At 52.2% G+C, this 21,196-nt stretch overlaps 1 protein-coding gene across 4 annotated transcripts in view; it reads left to right on the top strand.

Annotated features, from left to right (window-relative positions):
- The first annotated feature begins 562 nt into the window (after positions 1-562).
- CLMN (calmin) overlaps positions 563-21,196 on the top strand; it is a 144,414-nt gene continuing 123,780 nt past the window's right edge. For all 4 annotated transcript variants that reach the window (XM_069559713.1, XM_069559712.1, XM_069559711.1 and 1 more), the window contains exon 1: positions 563-901. In XM_069559713.1, coding sequence (XP_069415814.1) covers positions 820-901 — 82 coding nt within the window. In that variant the 5' untranslated portion in view covers positions 563-819. The remainder of the gene's footprint in view (positions 902-21,196) is intronic.

The raw sequence follows: 21,196 nt of genomic DNA, 5'->3' as shown, positions 1-21,196 counted from the left end.
AGTGTTGGCCGCTTTTCCCTCCTTCCTAGAATCTGGGGTTACTTCTGTACTGGATCCCCGCGGAACAGGTTCCCAATATCCAAACCCAGAAAAGAAATCTGGAGAGAGAACCCCCAGACTCCATCTGCACACTCGGCTGGCCCCTTTCCCAGGCCCTGGCCAGTGCCCGAGCGTCCCAGGGGCGGATGGGCACGGCTTGGGGCGCCCCCACTCCGTCGGGGGCTGCCTCCCCGAACTGAGCGGGGGCAAGGGGCCTGGGATACAAGGGTGTGCCTGTCAGGGTCCTAGGTGGGACGGGAGCGGGGTGGGGGGAGGCGCTGGGAGTCAGGGTGGAGGGCGTATCAGGGACCCGCGGGGTGGCGTCACGCGACTCGCCGCCCGCTGAAACATCACAATCTGGGGGCAGGGACCCCGCGCCTCATCACCAACCCTTTTGCAACCACACAATCCCAGCCACAAACACCCCGGAAAAAAAAAAAAAAAGGAAAGAAACCGGCCGGAGTCCAGCCTCCCTCCCCGCCCCGCCCCGCCCCTCCCCTCGGCCCCCCGGGCCCCCGCCCCCGGATGGGGGAGTGAGCGCTCGCCCGGCGCCCCGCACCCGCCGCCCCGCGCCCGCCCGCTGCCCGCCCGCGGCGGGGGCGGCCCGCCGCGCGCTCGCCCGCCCCGCCCGCGCCCCGCCCGCGCCCCGCCCGCGCCCGCGCTCCTCCGGCTCCGCGGCGCCCTCGCCGGGTGCGTGCCGCTCGCACGCCCGCCCGCCCGGCTCTCCGCGCCCGCCGCCCGCGCCCGGCCGCGGCGCCCCGGCCCTCCCGCCCGCGCTTCATGGCTGCGCAGGAATGGGACTGGTTCCAGCGCGAGGAGCTCATCGGACAGATCAGCGACATCCGAGTCCAGAACCTGCAAGGTAGCGCGCCCCCGCCTCCCCGGAGAGGGGCGCCGATCGGGGGGAGCCCGGCGCCCCAGGGGCCGCTCCCCGCCCCCACCGACCGAGCTCCGACCCGCGCCGCCCCCAGCCCGCTCCTGTCTCCGTCCTGTCACTTACTGGGGGCCCTGGCGGGGGGCGGGGGTATGGCGGCGAGACACCGGCCCTCAAACCCGGGCATTGCCGCCCCCGGGCCAGATGAACAGGGACCCGGGAGTGGGGTGGCACACGTGTGTGTGTGTGTGTGTGTGTGTGTGTGTGTGTGTGTGTGTGTGGTGGGGGGCATCCCATTTGCTTTGTGGAGGGGACGTCACGACTCCCCCTCCAGCCACAGCTGCGAGTTTGGAGAAGTTTGTACTTGGGCTCTTGGGGGTGGTGGCCCAGGTCAGGGAGGGGAGGAGAAAGTGCGTTTGCGTGTGTGTGTGTGTGTGTGTGTGTGTGTGTGTGTGTGTGTGTGTGTGTTCGAACACAGTTCCTAAGTACCTCCAGGGCTAGGGGAATTGAATGGGGGGCGGCGCCTCGCTGTAGCCGAGGAGAAGGAGGTCAGAGGCACGGATCCGTGGGGTCAAGATACCGCTTTGTTCCGGGAGCTGCGGCGGGGGGTGGGATAAGGGCGAGAGGCCCGCCCGCGGCGCGGGACGCTGGGACCTGTGTGTATCTTGGGACAAGGTGAAAGAGAAGCTTGGGAGCCAGCAAGTCTGACCTGGGCTGGGAGGGGGGCGGGGGGCGGTGGGGCGTCTCCCGCCACAGATGAAGAGTCTTTATCTTCCCGAGGAGTCTGTCCTTTGTGGAAACTTAGAAAGCACAAACATATTTAAAGGAAAAACTTCACCCACAGTCTCCTCCTGGTAACCCATTCATGCACCACACATCCAAAGAAAGCTGCTTTTTGTGGAGGTGTACTTCCAGCCTATCTCTTTTCACATATGAACTCTGCCGAACTGGACCGAGTTTCACCTCTGGGCTCTCTTCACTCATATAGACCCTGGCAGGGAAGTTTAGCAGCTTCCTCTTCAGGCTTGGATTTCTAGAGATTCTGTGGTTAGGGGGTGACTCAGAGAGAGCTGGGAGGCCTGGACAGAGAGGTAATGGGGTGGGGTGGTGGGTCCCCCCTCTCATTCCAAGTGGGCAGGGTGCAGTCTTGAAAGGGGTGACCAGGCAGTCAAGTTTAATTAAACATTACACCTGGTAGAATATTTCCTGGGAGCCCACATGGTCTGCTCCACCCCTAGGCTGGGCAGGGACAGTGTAGGCAGAGGTGACTTGAAGTGGGGAGGAAGGGAGCCCTGTGCACTGGACACTGGAAATCGAGTTTGTTCTGGGCTCCCCTGAACCTTTTCTGCTGTGATTGGTGTAAAACAAGGAGGATTGAGCTGGAGATACTGAAAATCATCTTTTTCGATAAGTCTCACATCTGGGTCCTGTTGCCTGAGAACAGACATCCTGTTTTGGGGATGGGCGTTAGTATCTTTTGCTGAGATGGCATCTAGTTTGGGCTGTCGGGAGTGTGTGTGTGTGTGTGAGGCAATCAGTGGATGTTTAATAAGCACATACCAACCAAATCTTGGTGCAACAGTTCCCTGCACTCCTCAACTGTCAATGTGAAGGATATCAATTTGTGAAGGGATGTTCAACAATATGAGCAGCTAGTTACACTGGGAACGGTGAGAGAGGGCTTTGCTGAATGGGGGCAATTTGAAATGGATCTTGAGGGTTGAGTAGGAGCTCACTGAGTGGACTCTTCTCTCTCAGTTCCCAGTGAACTGCCCTCACTTCTACTGAATTGCCAATTACAGTTTGAGCATCAGTGGGCTTTGCTGTTTTAAAAAAACAAACTTTTAATGTTGTGTGTGTTATTTATGTTTATTATGTGTATACGAAATATGCATTAATCTCAAGGACAAGCCCAACATATTTTCATGAGTGGATACACACGTGTAACCATTACTAAGATCATGGTGTAGAAATTTTCTAGTACCCAGATGGATGTTTTGTCTCCCTTCCCACCACCCCCACCTCAATAAAGCAACTACTATTTTAATCTTTATTGCTATAGTTTTGCCTCTAGAATTTCTTACAAAATTGAAGAGTACAGTGTATGTACTCTTTTGAAATGGCCTTTTTTGTTGTTCCGCATTATATTGGGTACTTGTATCACTTTCTTGCTTGTATCAGTAGTTCCTTTCTTAAAGTTTTTTAAAAAACTACTTCATTGAAGTATGATTTACATATCATAAAATTCAAACTAAGTTTATAAGTCAGTGATTTTTAGTAAATCTGCAGGGTTTTGCAAACATCCTAACAACGCAGCTGGGGAACCCTTTCATTACCTGCTAAAGGTCCCCAGTGCCCAGCCATCTCGCTGTGTCAGTCGCGCTCCTAGCCCGAGATCAGGCAGAATGTACTTCCTTGTTTTTGCCGAGGACTCATCCACTGTATGGATGTACCACAGTTTGTTGATGTGTTCTTCAGTGAGGCACCTTTGGGTTGTTTGCAGTTCAGGCTGTCCTGGAGGGCTGGAGCTGTCAGTCCTGGGGGCTGCTGTGGAGTTGCTGGCCTATAGTTGTGCAGCTCTGCCCAGCCCTGCCCAGCATCTCTGAGAAGAGGCTGGAAGAGGAGGTGGGGACAGGAATCTGTCTTGTCTCTCTCCATCTTTCTCTTGGCATCCCTATCTCTTGAGGATGCTAAACGGCTGTTTTCTCTCCTCGTCTCTCTGGTGCTCAGGAAGTCCAGCCAAAGGGCCAGGTCTGGAAGGCAGCCTTCACCGCGCTTAGAGCATCTGCCCAAACCAGCTGGTGGGTGTCGGCCAGCCCTGGACGTGTCTGGGTGACATGTAGGCCATAGGTGGGGGCCTCGATCATCTGAACTTGGTTCTAGTCCAGAGAGGCAGGAGTCCAGGCAGAAGGGTTATTTTCCAAATTCTGTGCTTCCTTCGAGCACAGGTGGGCAGCAGTTGTCGTGGTGATGGGATGCCGGGTACAGTGGCATTTCACAGATCTGCATCACAGGGACTGAGGCGGATCCTCAGCCTCCAACAAGCTTTTCTCTATGTCCTCAAACTGTGGAATTCTGGAATCCATGCAAATATGATTGTAATGTCACCAGACCATCCCCCCTGGAATGCTGGAATGAAGACTTCCTGACCTGTCTCTGGAGGTCAGGGTGAGCAGGGCAGGAAGCATAGCCTCTCTCAGGAGGGCTGCGACGACTCCCTGTACCTGACACATGAAGTCCTTTCGATGTGCTCGCATCCATGGGCTCTTAAAAGTGTCTGCAAATGAAGAACTCTCTGGCCGAGAGCGCAGAGGTCCATCTGGGCGAGAAGCTGCCAGTGTCACCCCCACAGGGTCCGTCGCAAGGAAGCGGGGGCGGCCCAAGCTGTTGACCTTTTCAGAGGGGAGAACATGGAATTGCAGGATGTGGGCAGCTGCCACCTGGTGGCCCCCAGTTCCCAGGAGCCGCGTGGGGTGGAGTGGAGGTTGGAGGCGGCCGGTTCAGGTCTGCGCCTTAATTCTCAGCCCAGCTTCCGGCAGCCATGGGCTGGGTGCCTTTCCGATGACAAGGCTGCCCTGACTGCCCCGCTTTTGGACTTAGCCTCAGGGTCCAGCTGAATGCTGGACCAGTTCTGAGGTCCCCTGACTGTTGGTCCAAGGCTGGTGTCAGGCCAGGATTTGAAAGATGCCCCCGTTTATATAGGGAGCCTCCACCACCCCCAAGATTCACAGCCCTTTTCCTGTTGAGTTTAGCAAACATGTGCCAAGAGGATCGCGTCATGCAGACTCCAGGGAGCGCGGAGTTGGTTCCTGTCCCTGCTTTGAAGGAGCGTAACACCATCATGGCACTCAGCCAGACTGGGACTCCAGTTTTCTGCTTCTGGCAGCAAAGTCATCCGTTCAGTGCGGGACCGTCTCCTATTGCACGGGTGCCTGTTGGGTCTAATGCTGTGAAGCTTGGCCTCATTATTCCTGAGTGACCTGGCCAAGACCTGGCACCCAGAGTTGGAGGTGGATGGAGTTAGGTAGGGCTGGGCTTCCTAGGGGGCGCAGAGGTGAAGAATCCGCCTGCCAGTGCAGGAGAGGTGAGAGTTGCGGGTTCCATCCCTGGATTGGGAAGATCTGCTGGAGTAGGAAATGGCAACCCACTCCAGTATCCTTGCCTGGAAAAATCCCATGGACAGAGCAGTCTGGCGGGCTTGCAAAGAGTCGGGCACAGCTGAGCATGTACGCTGTGCAGCAGCGGGCATATGTAAGCTTTCCTCACTGCATCTAGGGGAGCCTGCTAGGTAGGGGTGTCCAGCACTGCCAACTGGGCCCTGCTAACTGGGGTTCCCTAAGCAGCATCCCCGGCTTTGCTTCAGTGTCTCTCTCAGCCAGGATTTATCGGAGAGCAGTATCACCCAGGGTTAGCAAAACAAACTGTGTCTCGGGACCCTTGGATTGACTGCCAAACAGAGGTGGTGACAGTTCACTCAACTTTGAGCAGCCTGCTTGCCAGGCAAGGCACAAACCGCTCTTTAGAACTCTTTCCACAAGCCTTGGAGGCTGTTTGGGAAGTGGAGAGCTAGAATGACTTGCCTCCAAGCTCATGGGCTCGTAAGTGGGGCTGAGATCTGAACGCAGGTCAGACTAAGCCACGTTTCCCATCTCAGTGGCTCTGTAAACCTTGGGCAAAGGCCGCCTGGGTGAAGGAGCTGGTAGCCTCAGGGTGGGGAGCCGGGAGGGCCTCTGGGGGGAGTCGACACTGAAACCAGACCTTGAGTGTGTGTGCTAAGTCGTTTCAGTTGTGTCTGACTCTTTGCGACCGTATGGACTGTAGCCCGCCAGGCTCCTCTGTCCATGGGATTCTTCAGGCAAGAGTACTGCAGTGGGTTGCCAGGCCCTCCTCCAGGCAATCTTTCCGACCCAGAGATTGAACCCACGTCTCTTAAGTCTCCTGTATTGGCAAGTGAGTTCTTTACCACTAGTGCCACCTGAGAACCCAGACCTTGAGGGCAGAGCAGTAACTTGACAGCATGAATTCCGTTGTGTTACGCAACGCGGAAGGCAGGAAAGTGGCCCAGGATTGCCTGAAGGCAGGCTCAGGGGCAGGACTGTGCCTGTGTGCTCAGGAAGATCGGCCCTGGCCTTTATAGCTGCTTCCTCCTCTCCTCCCGTTGGCCCATGCCCAGGCCCTCCTCACGCCAGCCCAGACTCCATAGTGACCTCCTCCAAGTCACCCACCACCCGGCCACCAACACACGTCCCTGCTAATGCCTTCCGCGGGTCTCCACGGCCAACTTGAGGGCGCAGGGCAGCTCCCATCCACCCTAGGATAAGCATCCTTATCCATGAGTGCTGGGGTGTGGAAAAGGTCAGGCTGCGCTGGTTTACAAGGTTAAGTTCAAGTCCCTTCCCTGGTGGACGAGGCCCTGTGGGGTCCGGTTCAGGTTGCCTCATCAGCCTCCCCTCCCGCTCCTCGCACCTGGCACCCTCCCGAGGGCAGGAGGAGAAGGGGACGACAGAGAACGAGATGGTTGGATGGCATCATCGATTCCATGGACATGAGTTTGAGCCAGCTCTGGGAGACAGTGAAGAACAGAAAAGCCTGGTGTGCTGCAGTCCATGGGGTAGCAGAGAGTCAGACATGACTGAGCTACTGAACAGCAAAGACCTCTTGCGCAGACAGCCATGGGATCAGGAAATAACGCCATGGCCCAAGCTGGTCAGCACCCAGAGAAGCCAAATTACAGTCAGGGAATCTCTCCTGCTTCTGCCATCCTCAGCTCTCAGAGGGCGCAGCAAGCGTGCTGGAGGTTTGTCTACAAAAAAACCACCAAGTAAATCAAATTCAGATGCTTCGCATCCTTCAGTAACTTGCTGCCCATTAAGGCTCTGCCCCCCGGGGCTGTGTGCTTGGTTCTAAAGGATGAGTCAGTATGTAGAACATGGCTTTCGGCCCCCCAGCTGGAGTCATGCCACCGGCTTTGAGTTAACTCTGGATTTTGTCCACGAAAGGCTGTGTTCCAGCCCTGGCTGCCTGCCTCCCTCCGGGTGCGGATTCTTCTCGAACAGCCTTTCCAGGTGGAGCAGGTGTGCAACTGGGGAAGCCACAGCCAGGACAGGGCAGCTGCAGGCCCGGGTCTGGGTCCTGGCTTTGCCCGCTCGCTTGCTGTGGGATCCTGGGAAATCTCTTTCCCCTCCCTGTGCCTTAGTCTCCTCATCTGCCGAAGGAGAGGGTAGGACTGTCAGGGGCTCACATGGGGCCCCAAAGGTGGTGCAGGGCGGCGGGGCGGGCCCTGGACACGGTGGGTGTGCATGCCAAGTTGCTTCAGTCATGTCTGACTTTGTGCGACCCTATGGATTATATATAGCCCACTAGGTTCCTCTGTCCATGGAATTCTCCAGGCAAGAGTGCTGGAGTGGGTTGCCATGCCCTCCTCCAGGAGATCTTCCCCACCCAGAAATTGCACCCAAGTCTCCTGTGTCTCCTGCACTGCAGGCAGGTTCTTTGCTGCTGAGCCCCCAGGGAAGCCCCCTGGACAGAGCATCCCCACGTAAAGCCATCCTGGTTCCAGCCCATGGCACACATGGGTGGGTGGCCATCCTGAAGCTCTTGGCACCGCTGAGCACAGCTGGCTGCGTTCCTGAATTCTTCTCACTGTCAGGAGCGGGAGACTCACTCCCATTTAGGGTCCTGTGTAGAAGAGGTCACAGGTCATGAGCTCTGTTAGAAACACACACGTGGGTAAATGAGGTGCCTTCTTGGTTTATTCTTGGGCTGCTTAATCATGGTTCCTAGAAGAGCCCAGGAAAGATCTGGGACACATACTCTGAATTAGCTGGGCAGAATTGAAGGTTGACCCCGGGGAGGTTCAGGGACCAGCTCACGCATGGTCCCTGCCCTACACATGGGCGTTTGTACTGAGGAATGTTCCAGACCATGTGGAGCAGAAGCCCATCACTGAAAGGGCGGGTCCACAGTGAGACGGAAGCCCTCCATCCAGATGGCGACCCCAGAAGAGCTTTCTCCCAGAATCCCTTGTTAGTAATTGGCCTTGACTCCATCAGAGCAGTTCCAAGGTGTGGGGGAGGCTTCTGAGCAGATCCAGTGCTCTGAGGAGCCAGCCCTTTGCCCAAGAGGCCCAGGTTACATTAACTGCCCTCCCGGAGCCAGGGAACACTCTGGCATTTAATTTTTGACCGAAACAGCTGAGACAGTGGGCAGAGTCCTGTCTGACCAGCCAGAGGTCATGCCTGCCCTGCCTCAGAGGGGAAGAGAGAAGAGGAAAGTAATTGTCTTTGTAGTGGTTGAAGCATTAGAAACCTTTTCTTACTCCCCCCACCCTGTCCCTGCACCTCTTAATTTTTTAAACAGTGGTGGATTGTCTCAGTCACAGAAGGAATTAGAGGCAGCGTCAAAAATCACAAAGGGTGGTTTTAAAGGATCTTTCACAGTTTTTCCCTGAGTAGTCTGTCTGCTTTTCTTTCATTAATTTTTTTTTTTTTTCGTATCAAGGCAGGGATTAGTGAACTATGGTCTGAAGGCTGGATACAGCCTGCTGCCTGTTTGGGGGGAATCAAGTTTTATTGGAACACCGCTCTGCCCATTCAAGTGTATCACAGGGACAACTGAGAAGCTGTGGCAGCAGAGACCCACAAACCCCAAATGGTTGCTCTCTGGCCCCTTCGGAGTGTGGGAATCCCGGGAGCTTCCTGTGGGGTGGTAGGGTCCTTTTGTTTTCTCAACCTAGACCCAGGTCACATGGCAAGTCAGAGATGCTTGTGAAGGGTTGTTGCATGTACGCAGCCCAGCCTTATTCGCAGAAGGTTGACACGTGCCTGGGGTGGGTTCTATGCCTGCTTTAGTAATGGACTTCCCCCTGGAAGCCCAGCCGTTTGTTCAAATAATCGTTGTTGAGTCCGCCCTGGAATGTGGGAACTGGGATGCAGGGATGGATGGATGCTCAGGACACCGTGGACAAGGGCATCTTGAGGCTAAGATGAGCACTTTAGGACTGAGGATGCTAAGGTGGGTGCTACCAGGAGTAAAGGGCCAGGGGAAGCCTGATCCAGCCTTGAGGATGTGGGCCTGAAAATATCTGTGGTCCCAGAGGCAGACAGTGTGGGACTACGGGGTAGGGGAGTGTGGTTGAGGGTGGGAGAGGACTCTCTGGTGGGGTTGCAGGCAGGGTTGGGGGGGGGTTTGCAGTGTAGGGGGTGGACTCCAGAGGTGGCCCATTCAGCTGCATTCTGCTTGCCCTTCCTGAGCACCAGGATCCACTGCTGCTTGGAGGTTATAGTCCAGAGCTCTGAGGACCAGGAAAAGCCAGGGAGGGATTACGGAATTTTGTAGAGGCCTTGGAATCGTTCTGGTGTCAACCAATGAGACCTTCTGCTCCTGCAGAACTTGGGGGGGTTTAAGTGGAAGGCATTAGGGCTCAATGATGTCATGCCCCACCACGCTTACCCCTCCTAGGGGGGTGCACTCCATGTAGGCAGGAGCCTTTGCAGTATTTATATCCCTTTTGATATCTTTTTTAAACTATTTTTAATCTTCTACGGTATGACATACTTAAAAAGCAGCGTTCTGTGGCCTTCTTGCTGGGAACTGGGGCAGGGGGTGGGGAGGGGGCGTGGAGGTGACCTAACAGTTTGGTGGTGAAATGACTGGGCTCTCAGATAGGGCCCTCTCTCACCTCCCGCAGCTGTCAGTCCTGACCCTCAAACACCTCTCTTGTCTACGCCTTTGTTTGCCTCTCTTGCCTGCTTTTGCAAACATCTTCCTTGTCAGTTGCCAGGACCACTGTTTTCTTGCTTCTTGCTTGGTCCCACTTGAGCCCTGCCATCCGGAGGTCTGGCTCTCTCTGTCTTGTCTGTCTCTCTTGCCAAGTCAGTCCTCTACCAAAACTTTTTGCCCTCGGGCAGAAACCCTGCCGTGTCCTCTGGGCACCCTCACTTCTGTGTTTGATGGAATCAACCAGCTGCATCCAGAATAGCTGGGTCCTATTTCTCCTTTCTCATCTCTGTACCTTGGTTTGCACGTCTCCTTCTGCAGAGAATGGCCGTGGCTATATCTAGGGCAGCACCCTGCCTGCGCCCGCCTGGGGAGGAATTCACAGCCACCTCCCCTGGACTCCCAGCCACCAGCCCTGAGTAGGTCCCCAGAGGAGCGCATGCATCTTTGGGCTGCCAGCTCTCAACTGCAGAACTGTTTGCCGCAATGCTATAGGCTGAACGATGGCCCCCAACATGTTGCCAGAACCAGGGACTGTGTTCCCTTGCTTGGTAAAAGGGACTTTGAAGATATGATTAAGTACAGGATCTTGGGATGATCACGGGTTACCTGGCTGGGTCCCCCTAATCAAAAGCATGCTTGTAAGAGGGAAGCAGGGGGGTTGGAGAGGAGCTGTGTGAAGCAGAGGCTGAAATGATGCCATTGCTGGAAGGAGCCGTGAGCCAGCAAGAAAAGGATTCTCCCCTAGGGTCTCCAGGAGGAGCACAGTCCTGCTGACAACTTTGATGTTAGTCTGTCACACCTGTTGCAGACCCCTGACTTCTGGAACTTTCAGATAATACAATTGTGTTGTTTTAATCCTCCGTGTATATGGTATTCGGTCACAGCAGCAACAGGAAACTCACACATGAATGAACTACAGGTGGCTTATCAAGCCTTCTCCTCTTTCCTGGAAGAGACACTCCTGGGGAACATGTGCACACCTGGAATACCCTTTCATTTCCAGGGGAGTGTGATGGACACCCAGGGTGGTGGTGCTGAGCCTGAGTCAGGAGTGCAGAGGCCTGGGCTCTAGTCACAGGGCTGGCCCCCCTCGGCTGTGGAATCTGGTGGGCAGGCTGCCTGGCCAAGGGCAACAGGGCAGGACTTAAGGGGACAGGAGATGGGGGCCTGCCTAGGCCTACAGAGACTCTTTGCCCAGAGGTCCGCGTGCAGTAGTGGTGCGATCCGAGATGCACGCAGGGCTGTGAATGACTGGGGGACGATGCTCCGGGTGGCCCTGGCAACGTGCGTGGTGAGGCAGGAAGAGGGTGACGTCACAGCAGCCTCTAGGTACCCCCTGTTACGTGGACCCTGCGATTCAACATGCTTTGACAGCCATACTGTCTCCATTCTAATCCTTGTGTTCCTTTAGAGTTGAGATACAAGAACTCCGGAAATGCTGATAACCCTGAGTGAGTCAAGTCTTGGATATTCTGAATAAACACTCTTCTATTTCATGGGAAATATCAAAGTCTATTTAGAAAACCTGAGAGCATCATTAGAGGATTGGCTTATATGCAGTTCGTGATTTTTGGCAACTTTACATCGAGCTTTAAAAGTTCAAACATAAACATACAATTATGAGGAACCTAAATTCCCAGAGAAGGGAAGGAAAGCCCTAATCACTCTTCACTGTTTAAGCATGGTTCAATGACATCATGCTGTATTTCTGTTATCTCATTTATGTCCCTGAACTTCCCCTCTCTGCTTACTTGAAGGTCACCCCATTATCTTCTTTGCTCTGGTTCCATCGGCTCCACAGTTAAGTTTATGAAACCAGTACTGCTCACTGATAATGACACTTTTATTGTTTTCTATTCCTGCTTATGTTTATAAAACAAGCAGGAATTGCAATCGGATGTTCCAGGAATTCCCCAAACATGCAGGACAATGAGGATGGCAGTGTAGCTCAAAGGCTCCCCTGTGCTGTAGCTTGTCCCCATCCTTGTCAGGCTGATTTAGCTGAGACCCAGCTTGCGTGACTAAGGATGATTTCAGGCATCGATGTTGTAAAAATGTATAATGTAGAGTACAGGCTGTGTAAAAATCAGTCAAGTCAGGGATACATAGGGCTTTGATGTGATTATGGGGAGTGTGGGGATGGAGGGTCGACTCCTTGCTGGACCCTGAACCTCATCTTCGAAATAACCCGTGTGATGGGCATTATTAGCTATCACCCCCAAACTAAGGCTGAGCAAGAACATCATGAATGCCAAGGTCTACTGAGCTAGTAAGTGGTAGAACCAAGAAATAGAACCAAGTCTGGGCAGATGGAGTAAGTTGAGGGGAGGGGATGTTAATAGGGGAGACTGATGGGACTTGGATTTGGCGGAAGGGGGAAGACTTGGTGAGCCCTGGGTCAAGGCTGGCTGTAGAGAGGGCAGTTGATTTGGAACCCAGGAAGAAAACGGCCAGGCTAAAGGCTGTTTGGCCAGCTGTCAGCCAGCCTTGGGTACTGCTTCTTATCAGAGTGGGCTCAGTGACTCAGCTGTTTTATAAGTCACATACACACCAAGCTCCTCACACTGTGACAAAGTCAAGTCTGAATTCCCAACTGATGGTTCCTGACTAGTGGGTCCCAGGGGCAGCTCTGAGAAGAGCCGGGACCAGGATCCCCTTTCAGAGGCTGACAAGATGAAATCCCTATAACCTTGAATTATGGCTGAAGCGGCTAGAGGCAGCCATGGGAAATCAACCTGTCAGCCTCACCCTGCGCTGTATTGTGGTCACGGCAGATTATAAAGCACAGTCAGAACCCTCTGAGGTTGGTGGTGTATCCCCACTCTACAGATGTGGACACTGAGGCCCGGCGAAGTTTGGCTACTTTGCCCCGTCCTGCAGCTAGTGACATGATTTTAAGTCAACTCTGGGAGATAGTAAAGGACAGGGAAGCCTGGTGTGCTGCAGTCCATGGGGTCACAAAGAGTCGGACACGACTGAGTGACTGACCCTCCCCACTCTGGTGTCTGAGCCTTACACTGGCGCTGCATGCCTGTCAGTGCCCGCCGAGGCCCGTCTGCACAAGGGACTGTGTCTGTGGACCTCTCCCTCGGAGAACTGGTCTGGCCTTTGAGCTTGACTCTAATCTAAAACAAAACAAAACGTGATACCTTCCAAATCGAAGCCGAAGGCCGTGGACCTGGGTGGCAGCAGATTGGCAGGCCTGCTGATGGCCTGTTGAGTTCCCGAAGTGTTGTGGGCAAGTGCGAGGATGAGGCATGTGATGACTCCCCTGTGCAGGGGGTTGGGGAGGACAAGGTGCCATGATGCTGTGGGACTGATGGTGGGCTGGCAGAGGAGAAGGCCAGGAACCAGATGAGCAAAACCCTTGATAAACTGTAACCACCCAGGGTGGGCACTTCCAGGCTTGGATTTGGTATTAGTTGTGGCTTGTTGACTGTTGGTTTGCCTTGGTAGACCAGAAGGCTCAGTGCGTCAAGCACTGGGACCTGTCTCATCCACTGCTCTATCCCAGGGCCTCGCCTTCTGTCCCAGGCTCAGTGTATGCTCAGTTCATACTGGTTGAATATATGAATGAAGACTCAGAAGGAAAGTATAGATTCTGGGGTCTGGCAAAACTAAGATTTAGGCTTCAGCTACCTTTAAAAATTGCCTAGCTGTAGATGTCTGGGCCTGACTATCTTTTTGGTGAAAGAGGGATAATGCCAACTTCTCTTAGCTGTGAGAACATTCAGTGATGTCACCCGTCTTCATCCATGTCTGTTAATCCCTCTCCCTTTGCAAGGCATCTGAGACTGTAGTGTTCCCCAAGATTGACACGCAAACCGGTGGTGTCCCTTGTCACTTTTCCTAGAGGCAATCGCTCATAGATTCTCCCAGCTGATCATTATGCTCTTTTCTTCCGTGTCTGTAAATAACATGCATGTGTTCCTTCATCTTGATATTTTGGTTCCAGGCTCTGATTTCATACTATGGAAAAGAAGGAGGTAGGTCTCCTTTATACCTCTTTTAACCACAGATCTTTCCTGTCTTCCTCACTCTCTGATATATTGGCATCATCATTTTGGTAAGATGGGTAATTGAAGTTACCAGTGATCCTACTAGGCTGGTGCAGTTCAGAGCTTTGTCATGAAGTAAATTATAGTCACCGTTCCTGCTTTGCTTTCTGACTTCCTGGAGTTGCCTGGTGGTGTTGGCGTATGTGTTTAAATTATCCTCAAACTGGGTTAGTGTTCTCAAGAGTCCCTGACATCGTTTGGATGCAGCAGGTAAATTCCCTCAGTTTCCTGTTCTTCAGCACTTCAGGATCCTCTGACCTGTCCCCCGTCTGGACTCATTTCCCCCACCCCTGGGACCTGGTTGTCACCAGAGGTCTCGTCACCATCGCCCGTGGCTCCCTTCTGTCCTGGGTCAGATCTACCATTTCCTGTCTGCCTCTAAGGCTTTGCCCGTTGACTATAGGAGCACATCCTTCCTGAGAAAGAGTGATCAGAGGGGTGAATTTTCTGAGAATTTGCATGTGGGAAAATTGGGTTTCTGCTCCTCTAATTCTTGATTTGCTAGATTAGCTGGACATCAAATTCAAGGTTGGAAATAATTTTCCTTCAAATTATTGAAAACCGTGCCCCACTGTCTCCTGGCTTCCAGGGTTGCAGTTTTTTGATTCTTGGTGTGGCCTGTTTTTGTTCTCCCTGAAAGTTGATAGAATCCTCTTTTAGTCCCCAGTTCCCTGAGACTTCCAGGTCACTTGTCCCTGGTGCTGGCCTCTTTTCCTCTGTCATGCCGAGCTCTTATGAGATCCTTCCATCTGGAATTATGTCTTTCAGTTCTAGGACATTTTCTGGAATTCTGTCATGGTTTTTGCTTTTTGGTTTTCTCTAATCTGCTAGAACTTTCTTTTATTTGGATATTGGTCCTCCTGAATGAATCTTCCAATTTTCCTATCGTTTTCTGTTTTCCATCCATTTTGCTTTTTGCTCTACTTTCTGCGAGACTGCACCAGTTTAATGCACCACATTTTAATCTATCACATTCTTAATTTGCTACAGTTCTTTCTTATTCTTAAGAGGAGTTCAGTGCCTTCTCTTTCCCACCGAGAATTGTAACGATGGACCGTTGGTGGCTGGGGTGATGCTTTGAAAGGTAGTGGTTGAAAGCACAGAGCCACACGGCCCGGTTTGAATCTCACTTCTGCCACTTCAGTTTGTGACTTTGGGAGAGTTATTTAACCTCATCATTCTTCAAATGCCTCATCTGTAAAACGAGAATAATCAGCCTGGTATCTGTCTCAAGAGCTACAGTGATTACAAGAACGGCCAGAGGTGAAGGGTTGAGAGCTGACCGTGCACACTGGGTGTGCTGACACGTGTGTGTGCTTTCTGCTTCTCCCTCTGTTTACTGTGTCTGTTTGATCTGGAGCTTTCACTTTAGAAACTTCTTTCTTTAGCTGACTCATTCACAGTCCTTGGTTGGCTTCTCAAATTTAAGAGTTGGGGACTAAAAAGTGTCCTCTGAGCACAGGGGCCAGGGCTCCTCGACCAGAACTCCTCTGGTGGGTGACCTGTGGGTTGTGTCGTGGGGAACCCCAATGCCACTATGTTTGAGTCTTTCCTTCTGTCTGAGCAGACCCCTCATGGAAGGGTCTTGCAGTCTCCTGTCTGGAGGGTCAAAATCAGACTGCTAGGGGTAAGGGCTGGAGGTCTGGGAGCTGAAAGGAGGAAGAAGGCTTAGGACAGGGTGGTCTTCTGCATCCAATATGTGTAAACTCATTTAATCTGCCTGTTTTTGAGTACAATTTGCATTGAGACCTCTCTTTCCCTTTTTAGAGAATAAACTTCCAGTCTTATGCCTGGTGGAGGAGGGACAGTCACCCAGCTAGATGTGGGGAGAGGGTACCAGGACACACCTGGTTCTTTCCTTTCATCCTCTTTTTTTGTTCTTCAACCCCAACCTGTTTCCAGAGGTACCTGTCAGCACTCTTTTCTGAGCCTTTGACATGTCCATCTTATACATGGAATTGGTTTTTGTCCCTTCTCACTGCCATTTGATTTTGTAAAAATTTTTTCTTGGAGTCCAGTTGCTTTACAATGTTGTGTTAGCTTCCGCTGTGCAGCAGAGTGAGTCAGCTGTACATACACATCCTCTCTTTTTGATTTCCTTCCCATTTAGGTCATCGCAGAGCACTCAGTAGAGTTCCCCGCGCTGTGCAGTAGGTTCTCATTAGTTGCCTGTTTTATACATAGTAACGTGTGTATGTCAATGCCAGTCTCCCGGTTCACCACCAGCCCTGCCCTTTGATTTCTTGAATCTAGTAAACCGGGTATCAGAGGTCAGTCTTTTCCCTGACCAGAATTTGTCACTGTGTCGTCTTCTGTCCTTCCCATCCTGGAGGGTTTCTGTTCTCTGTATGTAATACATCCACCAGGCAAGATCCCTTTACTCTACGTTTTATAGCATTTCCAGATGAACTGGATTAGAGTCCATGTTCTGTCTGTCCTTTTTTTCCAAGAAGGCACTCCCTCACTTTTCCAAGAGTCTCAGGACAGCCTCGGAGGAAATTGGCAGGCAGGTGCTGCATTCACCTTAGCCTGGAAGATTCCAAGCATGAAGATGCTTGCTTGGCGATGTTCCCTTCCCTTTTGACTGTTCTCCAGAGCCCACTGCCGAATACTCATTCCAGGCGACCTCGGGGAAGTCAACGGTGCGGGGGGCGGGGGGCGAGGTGGGGGGAGGTGGGCATGCCCACCTGATGGCTGTTTTCCTAGCCACACACGATGGATACCTGGGGCTGGGGACCCAAGGGAGTCAGGGGTCTGCACAGGCTGCATCTGTTCAGGCGGAAGGACTTTCTCCCTTGAACTTGCCACCGAGGTCCCCCCAGGCATCAGCACCCTGATCAGTGGGCTGAAAACTCCTCTCAGCTTGGCAGGTGGGGTTTTAATTGGACCCCTGTGCTAACCTTTATGTGCTTGTTTTGCTGTTTTTGTTTGAAAGCAGCTGCCTCTGCTGCCCACGAGTTGCCTTGGTTCCTTGGAAGAGAAAATCCAAACTGCTGAAGGAACAGGTTGTTTGGTTTCTACGTTGTTTGATGTTGGAACCCTGCCTGCTTTTACAAAAGCTTCCCAAGCCCAAAGCCACAGGCTACCTGGGGGAGAATTGGCTGGGGCTCGGCTTTGAAAGTTAAGCTATTCTTCATGGCGTGATTAAAGATTATCCTGCCTGAGCCTCCATCAGACACTGCCAGGCTGACTTGACTTGACTGTCCAGATTTGTGAGTGGGTCGGATTACAGTGGAGAAGGAGCGCAGGGGAAACATTCTTTGGCGAGTCCAGTAAAGACCAGAGCAGTACATGACCCCCCAGGACCCCTGAAATCATGCCTCTTTGTCCTGCAACCCTTATCAAGTAAGCACATTTGATAAATATGAACAAAACCAGAGAAAGAAGAGCCTGTCTGGTCATGGCAGAATGAGGCGTTGGAAGCCAGGAGTGAACTTGAGTTTCAGTTCCTTCGCTTTGTAGCTGTAGAACATTAGCCAGATTACGTGTTCCTGTGGAGTTTTGATCTCTTTCACCTGTAACGTCTCTTTGATCGCAGGAAGGCCCTCCCAGGGTTGTTTGGAGGATTCCAAGAAGTTGTGAATGCTGAGTGCTTGCCACTAACCAGGACCTTTGAATAAATGTTTCCTTCTTTATTTTAAGAAAAAGAGGAGTTGTGTTGATATGGTGGTCGATGTTTTGGTAGGGGTTCAACTGAACAGCCATGAATGAATCCATCACTTAGTATCTTGAGGTCAGATTTGGTGTCTGTACTAGGTGATTACATTGTGGAGACCACGGGGCAGTAGGCAAGCACTAAGTGAGTTGTCTAGCTGGAGGCTGGAATCCCTTGGAGATGGGCAGGATGATGGGGGCCAAGCCATCCAGCAAGGTGCCGCGTAGCAGGACCATGTGTTGGGTGGGCACTGTGGATGGTTAGGTGGTGAGGCAGAGCGTTGGTACAAGCCTAGGTGCAGAGGCAGGAATGTGCTGGAGTGTTCAGAAGGAGACTGGTCCAGCCTGGGTCGGAAAAGGGTCCAGAGGGTGTTAGTGGATCCTCATGAATAGCGAAGTGATTTTTGGACTCATTTTTCCCCTTGCCACTGTGTCACCTGGAGACATGGTCTGGGCTGGGTTTTGGCCAGAATTCCACAATGTGTTGGTATTGGGGGGTTGCTGTTGGGTTTTGGAGCAGATGGTCTTCCTTGGTGAGTTGTTCCACGTGTTACAGGAGATTTAGCATCCTTGGTTGCACCCACAAGATGCTAATCATGTGATGATCAAAATCTCCTTCTACTTGGGGGAATTGATGCTTTTGAACTGTGGTGTTGGAGAAGACTCTTGACAGTCCCTTGGACTGCAAGGAGATCAAACCAGTCAATCCTAACAGAAATCAGTCCTGAATATTCATTGTGGAAGAACTGATGCTGAAGCTGAAACTCCCATACTTTGGCCAACTGATGTGAAGAACTAACTCATGCTGGGAAAGGTTGAAGGCAGGAGGAGAAGGGGACGACAGAGGATGAGATGTTGGATGGCATCACCAACTCAATGGATATGAATTTGAGCAAGCTCTGGGAGTTGGTAATGGACAGGGAAGCCTGGTGTGCTGCAGTCCATGGGGTCACAAAGAGGTGGACATGACTAAGCAACTGAACTGAACTGAACTTGGGGGAGTGTTACCACCCATCTGAGAACTAACAGGGCACCATGTATGCAGATGAAAGGGGGAATGTTGTGTTTTTCTAAAGAGCCATCTCCACTCTCGGACACAGAGGAGCTGTGGTGACTACGTGTGCCCCTCACTCAAAAGACTCTTTGATAGGACACCCCAGCTTTGAGGCTCTTGGAAAATCAATAGTTGATGTAATACTTGTTCTGTGAATTGTGTCCATTATAACCAGAGTGCTCTCCAGTTCTTGCAAGTGTCCAGAAAAGTGATGTAACAACGCACCACCCTTTGGACTATTCACGGAAAATGGCTTAATGCCACGGGTGCAGATGCTCCAACTTTTATTTATTTTCCAAAGTACTGCCTCTTCTCACCAAATCAAACCAACCAGAATTCTTCTGGTTCCTGAGTGAACTTCATGCCACAACGACTTGCAACAGGTACTTGTTGAGTATCTGCTTGATGCCAGGTGCTCTCCCAGGTGCCAGGGAGAGACAGCCCTCATCTCTGGTCCACGGCAGGGAGTCAGTCCCCAGGGTCCCACCAGGATATAATGACGAGTGTGACAGTGGACAGGTATGAGAGCGTCCAGCAAGGGAAGCCTGCGGCAGGTGCTGTGAAGGACTTTCAGACGAGGTGACGTTTTAAGTTGATGTGAGAAGGATAAGTGGGAATTAGCCAGATGGAAGGGGAGAGTGACATTCCAGGCAGAGGAGACATCTCACCCACAGGCTGAGGTAGGCAGGTGCATGGCTCTACCGACTGGAGGGGCTGGAGGTGGCCTTGGGGGCTGTATTCGATCTGGAACACGTTATGCACAGAGCTCTGGGCGAAGGTGGGCATGTTGAGGCAGGGCTTTGGAGTTGAGGCAGGGCTTCTGGATTTTTACCATTCAGCGAAGCGCTAGACTGGGGCGCTGTGCTATTATCACAGGGGCCAAAAGGTCTGTGATTTGCTTGCATGCAAATAGGCTCAGCTCTGGGACTTCCCTGGTGGTCCAGTGGTTAAGAATTCGAGTTTCCACTGTAGGGGCACAGGTTCGAGCCCTGGTCAGGGAACTAAGATCCTACATGCTGCACAGTGTAGTGAAAATAAAAGAAACTGACAAATGGGCTCAGCTCTGAGGAGGGGCTCCCTGCCGTTGGTAGAACATGGGTTGGCTCTCGTCCCTGGAGTTGTGGTGCCTTGGGCACAGCAGGCACTGTGGTTCTGGTGTCCTGTGGGTATGTCCTCTCTTCCCATGCCCATCTCTCTCATTTCCTTTCCCTGCACTGTCCTAGGTCAGGCAGATCTGCCCCTGCTAGGATGGGAGAGGCTGCTCCCTTCAAGCGTCATTTTTCTGGGTTGGGGATGATGAAAATGTAAATGATGAAGGCAATGTATTCACCACCTATATAACCGTCCTGTCCCCATATTGAATGCCTACAGTGTGCCAAGAACTCTGTTGGGTATTTCCTATTTAATTCTCACTGCTGCTGTATGAGGAGGGGAATTACCTCACTTTTCATGTAGGAAATTGAGGCTCAGAGAGGTCAAGAGTGAGGTTCATGGTCACACAGCTGGAGAGCAGCCGGATTGGAATTTGGCTTCGGGTATCTCTTTCTCTAAAACCTGTGCTCGTTCGTCTAAGCCACACTCATGCCAAGATCGTGTCGGGCACTGCAGTTAACATGGCTCTGGCCTCATTCAGCCGCCTCTGTGGACCTTAGTATCCTCAGTGCAAACTGAGGGATGAGACTCACACTACCTGTTGTGGTAGCCACCAGTCACCTGTGCCTACAAGTGCGTGTCCGACTGAGATGTGGTGTGAGTGTAACATCTGAAGACTTTTGGAGAAATGTGAAACATGAGTAGTTTGACAATATTTTGTTTTCATGTTGAGATGAAGATACTTTGGATATAGTAGGTTAAAAAAAGTATACTATTAAAATGAAGTTCACCTGTTTCATGGGACTTTCTACAACATGGCTACTAAAAACTGTAACTTCACACGTGTGGCTTGCACTATATCTTGACTTGGCAGGACTGGGGTAGACTATGATTCTGGAGGGCCTTTTCATGCTTAAATGTGCAGACTCGGAGGCTTGTATTGCTCTTCTTCCTCTGTGGGGTCTTTGAGCCCCAAGCCGTTTGACTTCCTTACTCTGTGGTTGACTCTCCAAGTGAGGGCTCTTAGCCTTGACTCCTGCCTGACTTCTGCCTCCATTGCGGGAAAGAAATTTACCTGCTCCAGCAACATCTGCTGCTCTGGAGAGGTTGTTTCACCTTTCTGAGTCTCAAATGCCTCACCCATCAAGTGGAGGTGGATCTTGTCCTCCTTATAGGGTTGTTCTGATAAAACAATGTCTGTAAAGCCCCGCACCTAGTAGGAGCTCTGCACACACCCACCCCCACTCACAGTCTGCAGCTGATGTTTGTCACCCTCGCAACAGAGTCCAGTTGCGGTTGGCATCGTCCCTGCTGTCACAGGTGTTCATTTCTCTAGCAAATTTGTTGGTGATGGGATGCGGCAGAATCAAATGAGCCTCCTGCCCTGCTGGACCAGGAGTCAAGAGTTGGGGGAGGAGGGCGTTGCCCCACCCTGTGCCCTGGAGGCCAGGATGGAGTCTCGATTTGACTTTGCATCTGATGCGGGGAACTGAGCAAATGGGTCAAGTACCCACCAAGAATCCTGTCTCCAGAGACCATAGATCCCAACTCTGGTCCATCTCTTTGGGCTTCATGGGCTCAGATCTAGAAGCCCCAGGGTTAAAGAGTTAAAGTGGGTCATTAGGGTGCTGGTGGGGGGATTCTGGTGGGCACAGATGGTGGTGATGAGGGGGCAGGTATAGGAGAGGGGACTGTGCTATCTGA

This window comes from Ovis canadensis, chromosome 18 (genome assembly GCF_042477335.2).
Source record: "Ovis canadensis isolate MfBH-ARS-UI-01 breed Bighorn chromosome 18, ARS-UI_OviCan_v2, whole genome shotgun sequence".
Lineage (NCBI taxonomy): Eukaryota > Metazoa > Chordata > Mammalia > Artiodactyla > Bovidae > Ovis > Ovis canadensis.
Note: the sequence above shows the minus strand (reverse complement) of the source record. Positions and strands in the feature narration are given on the sequence as shown.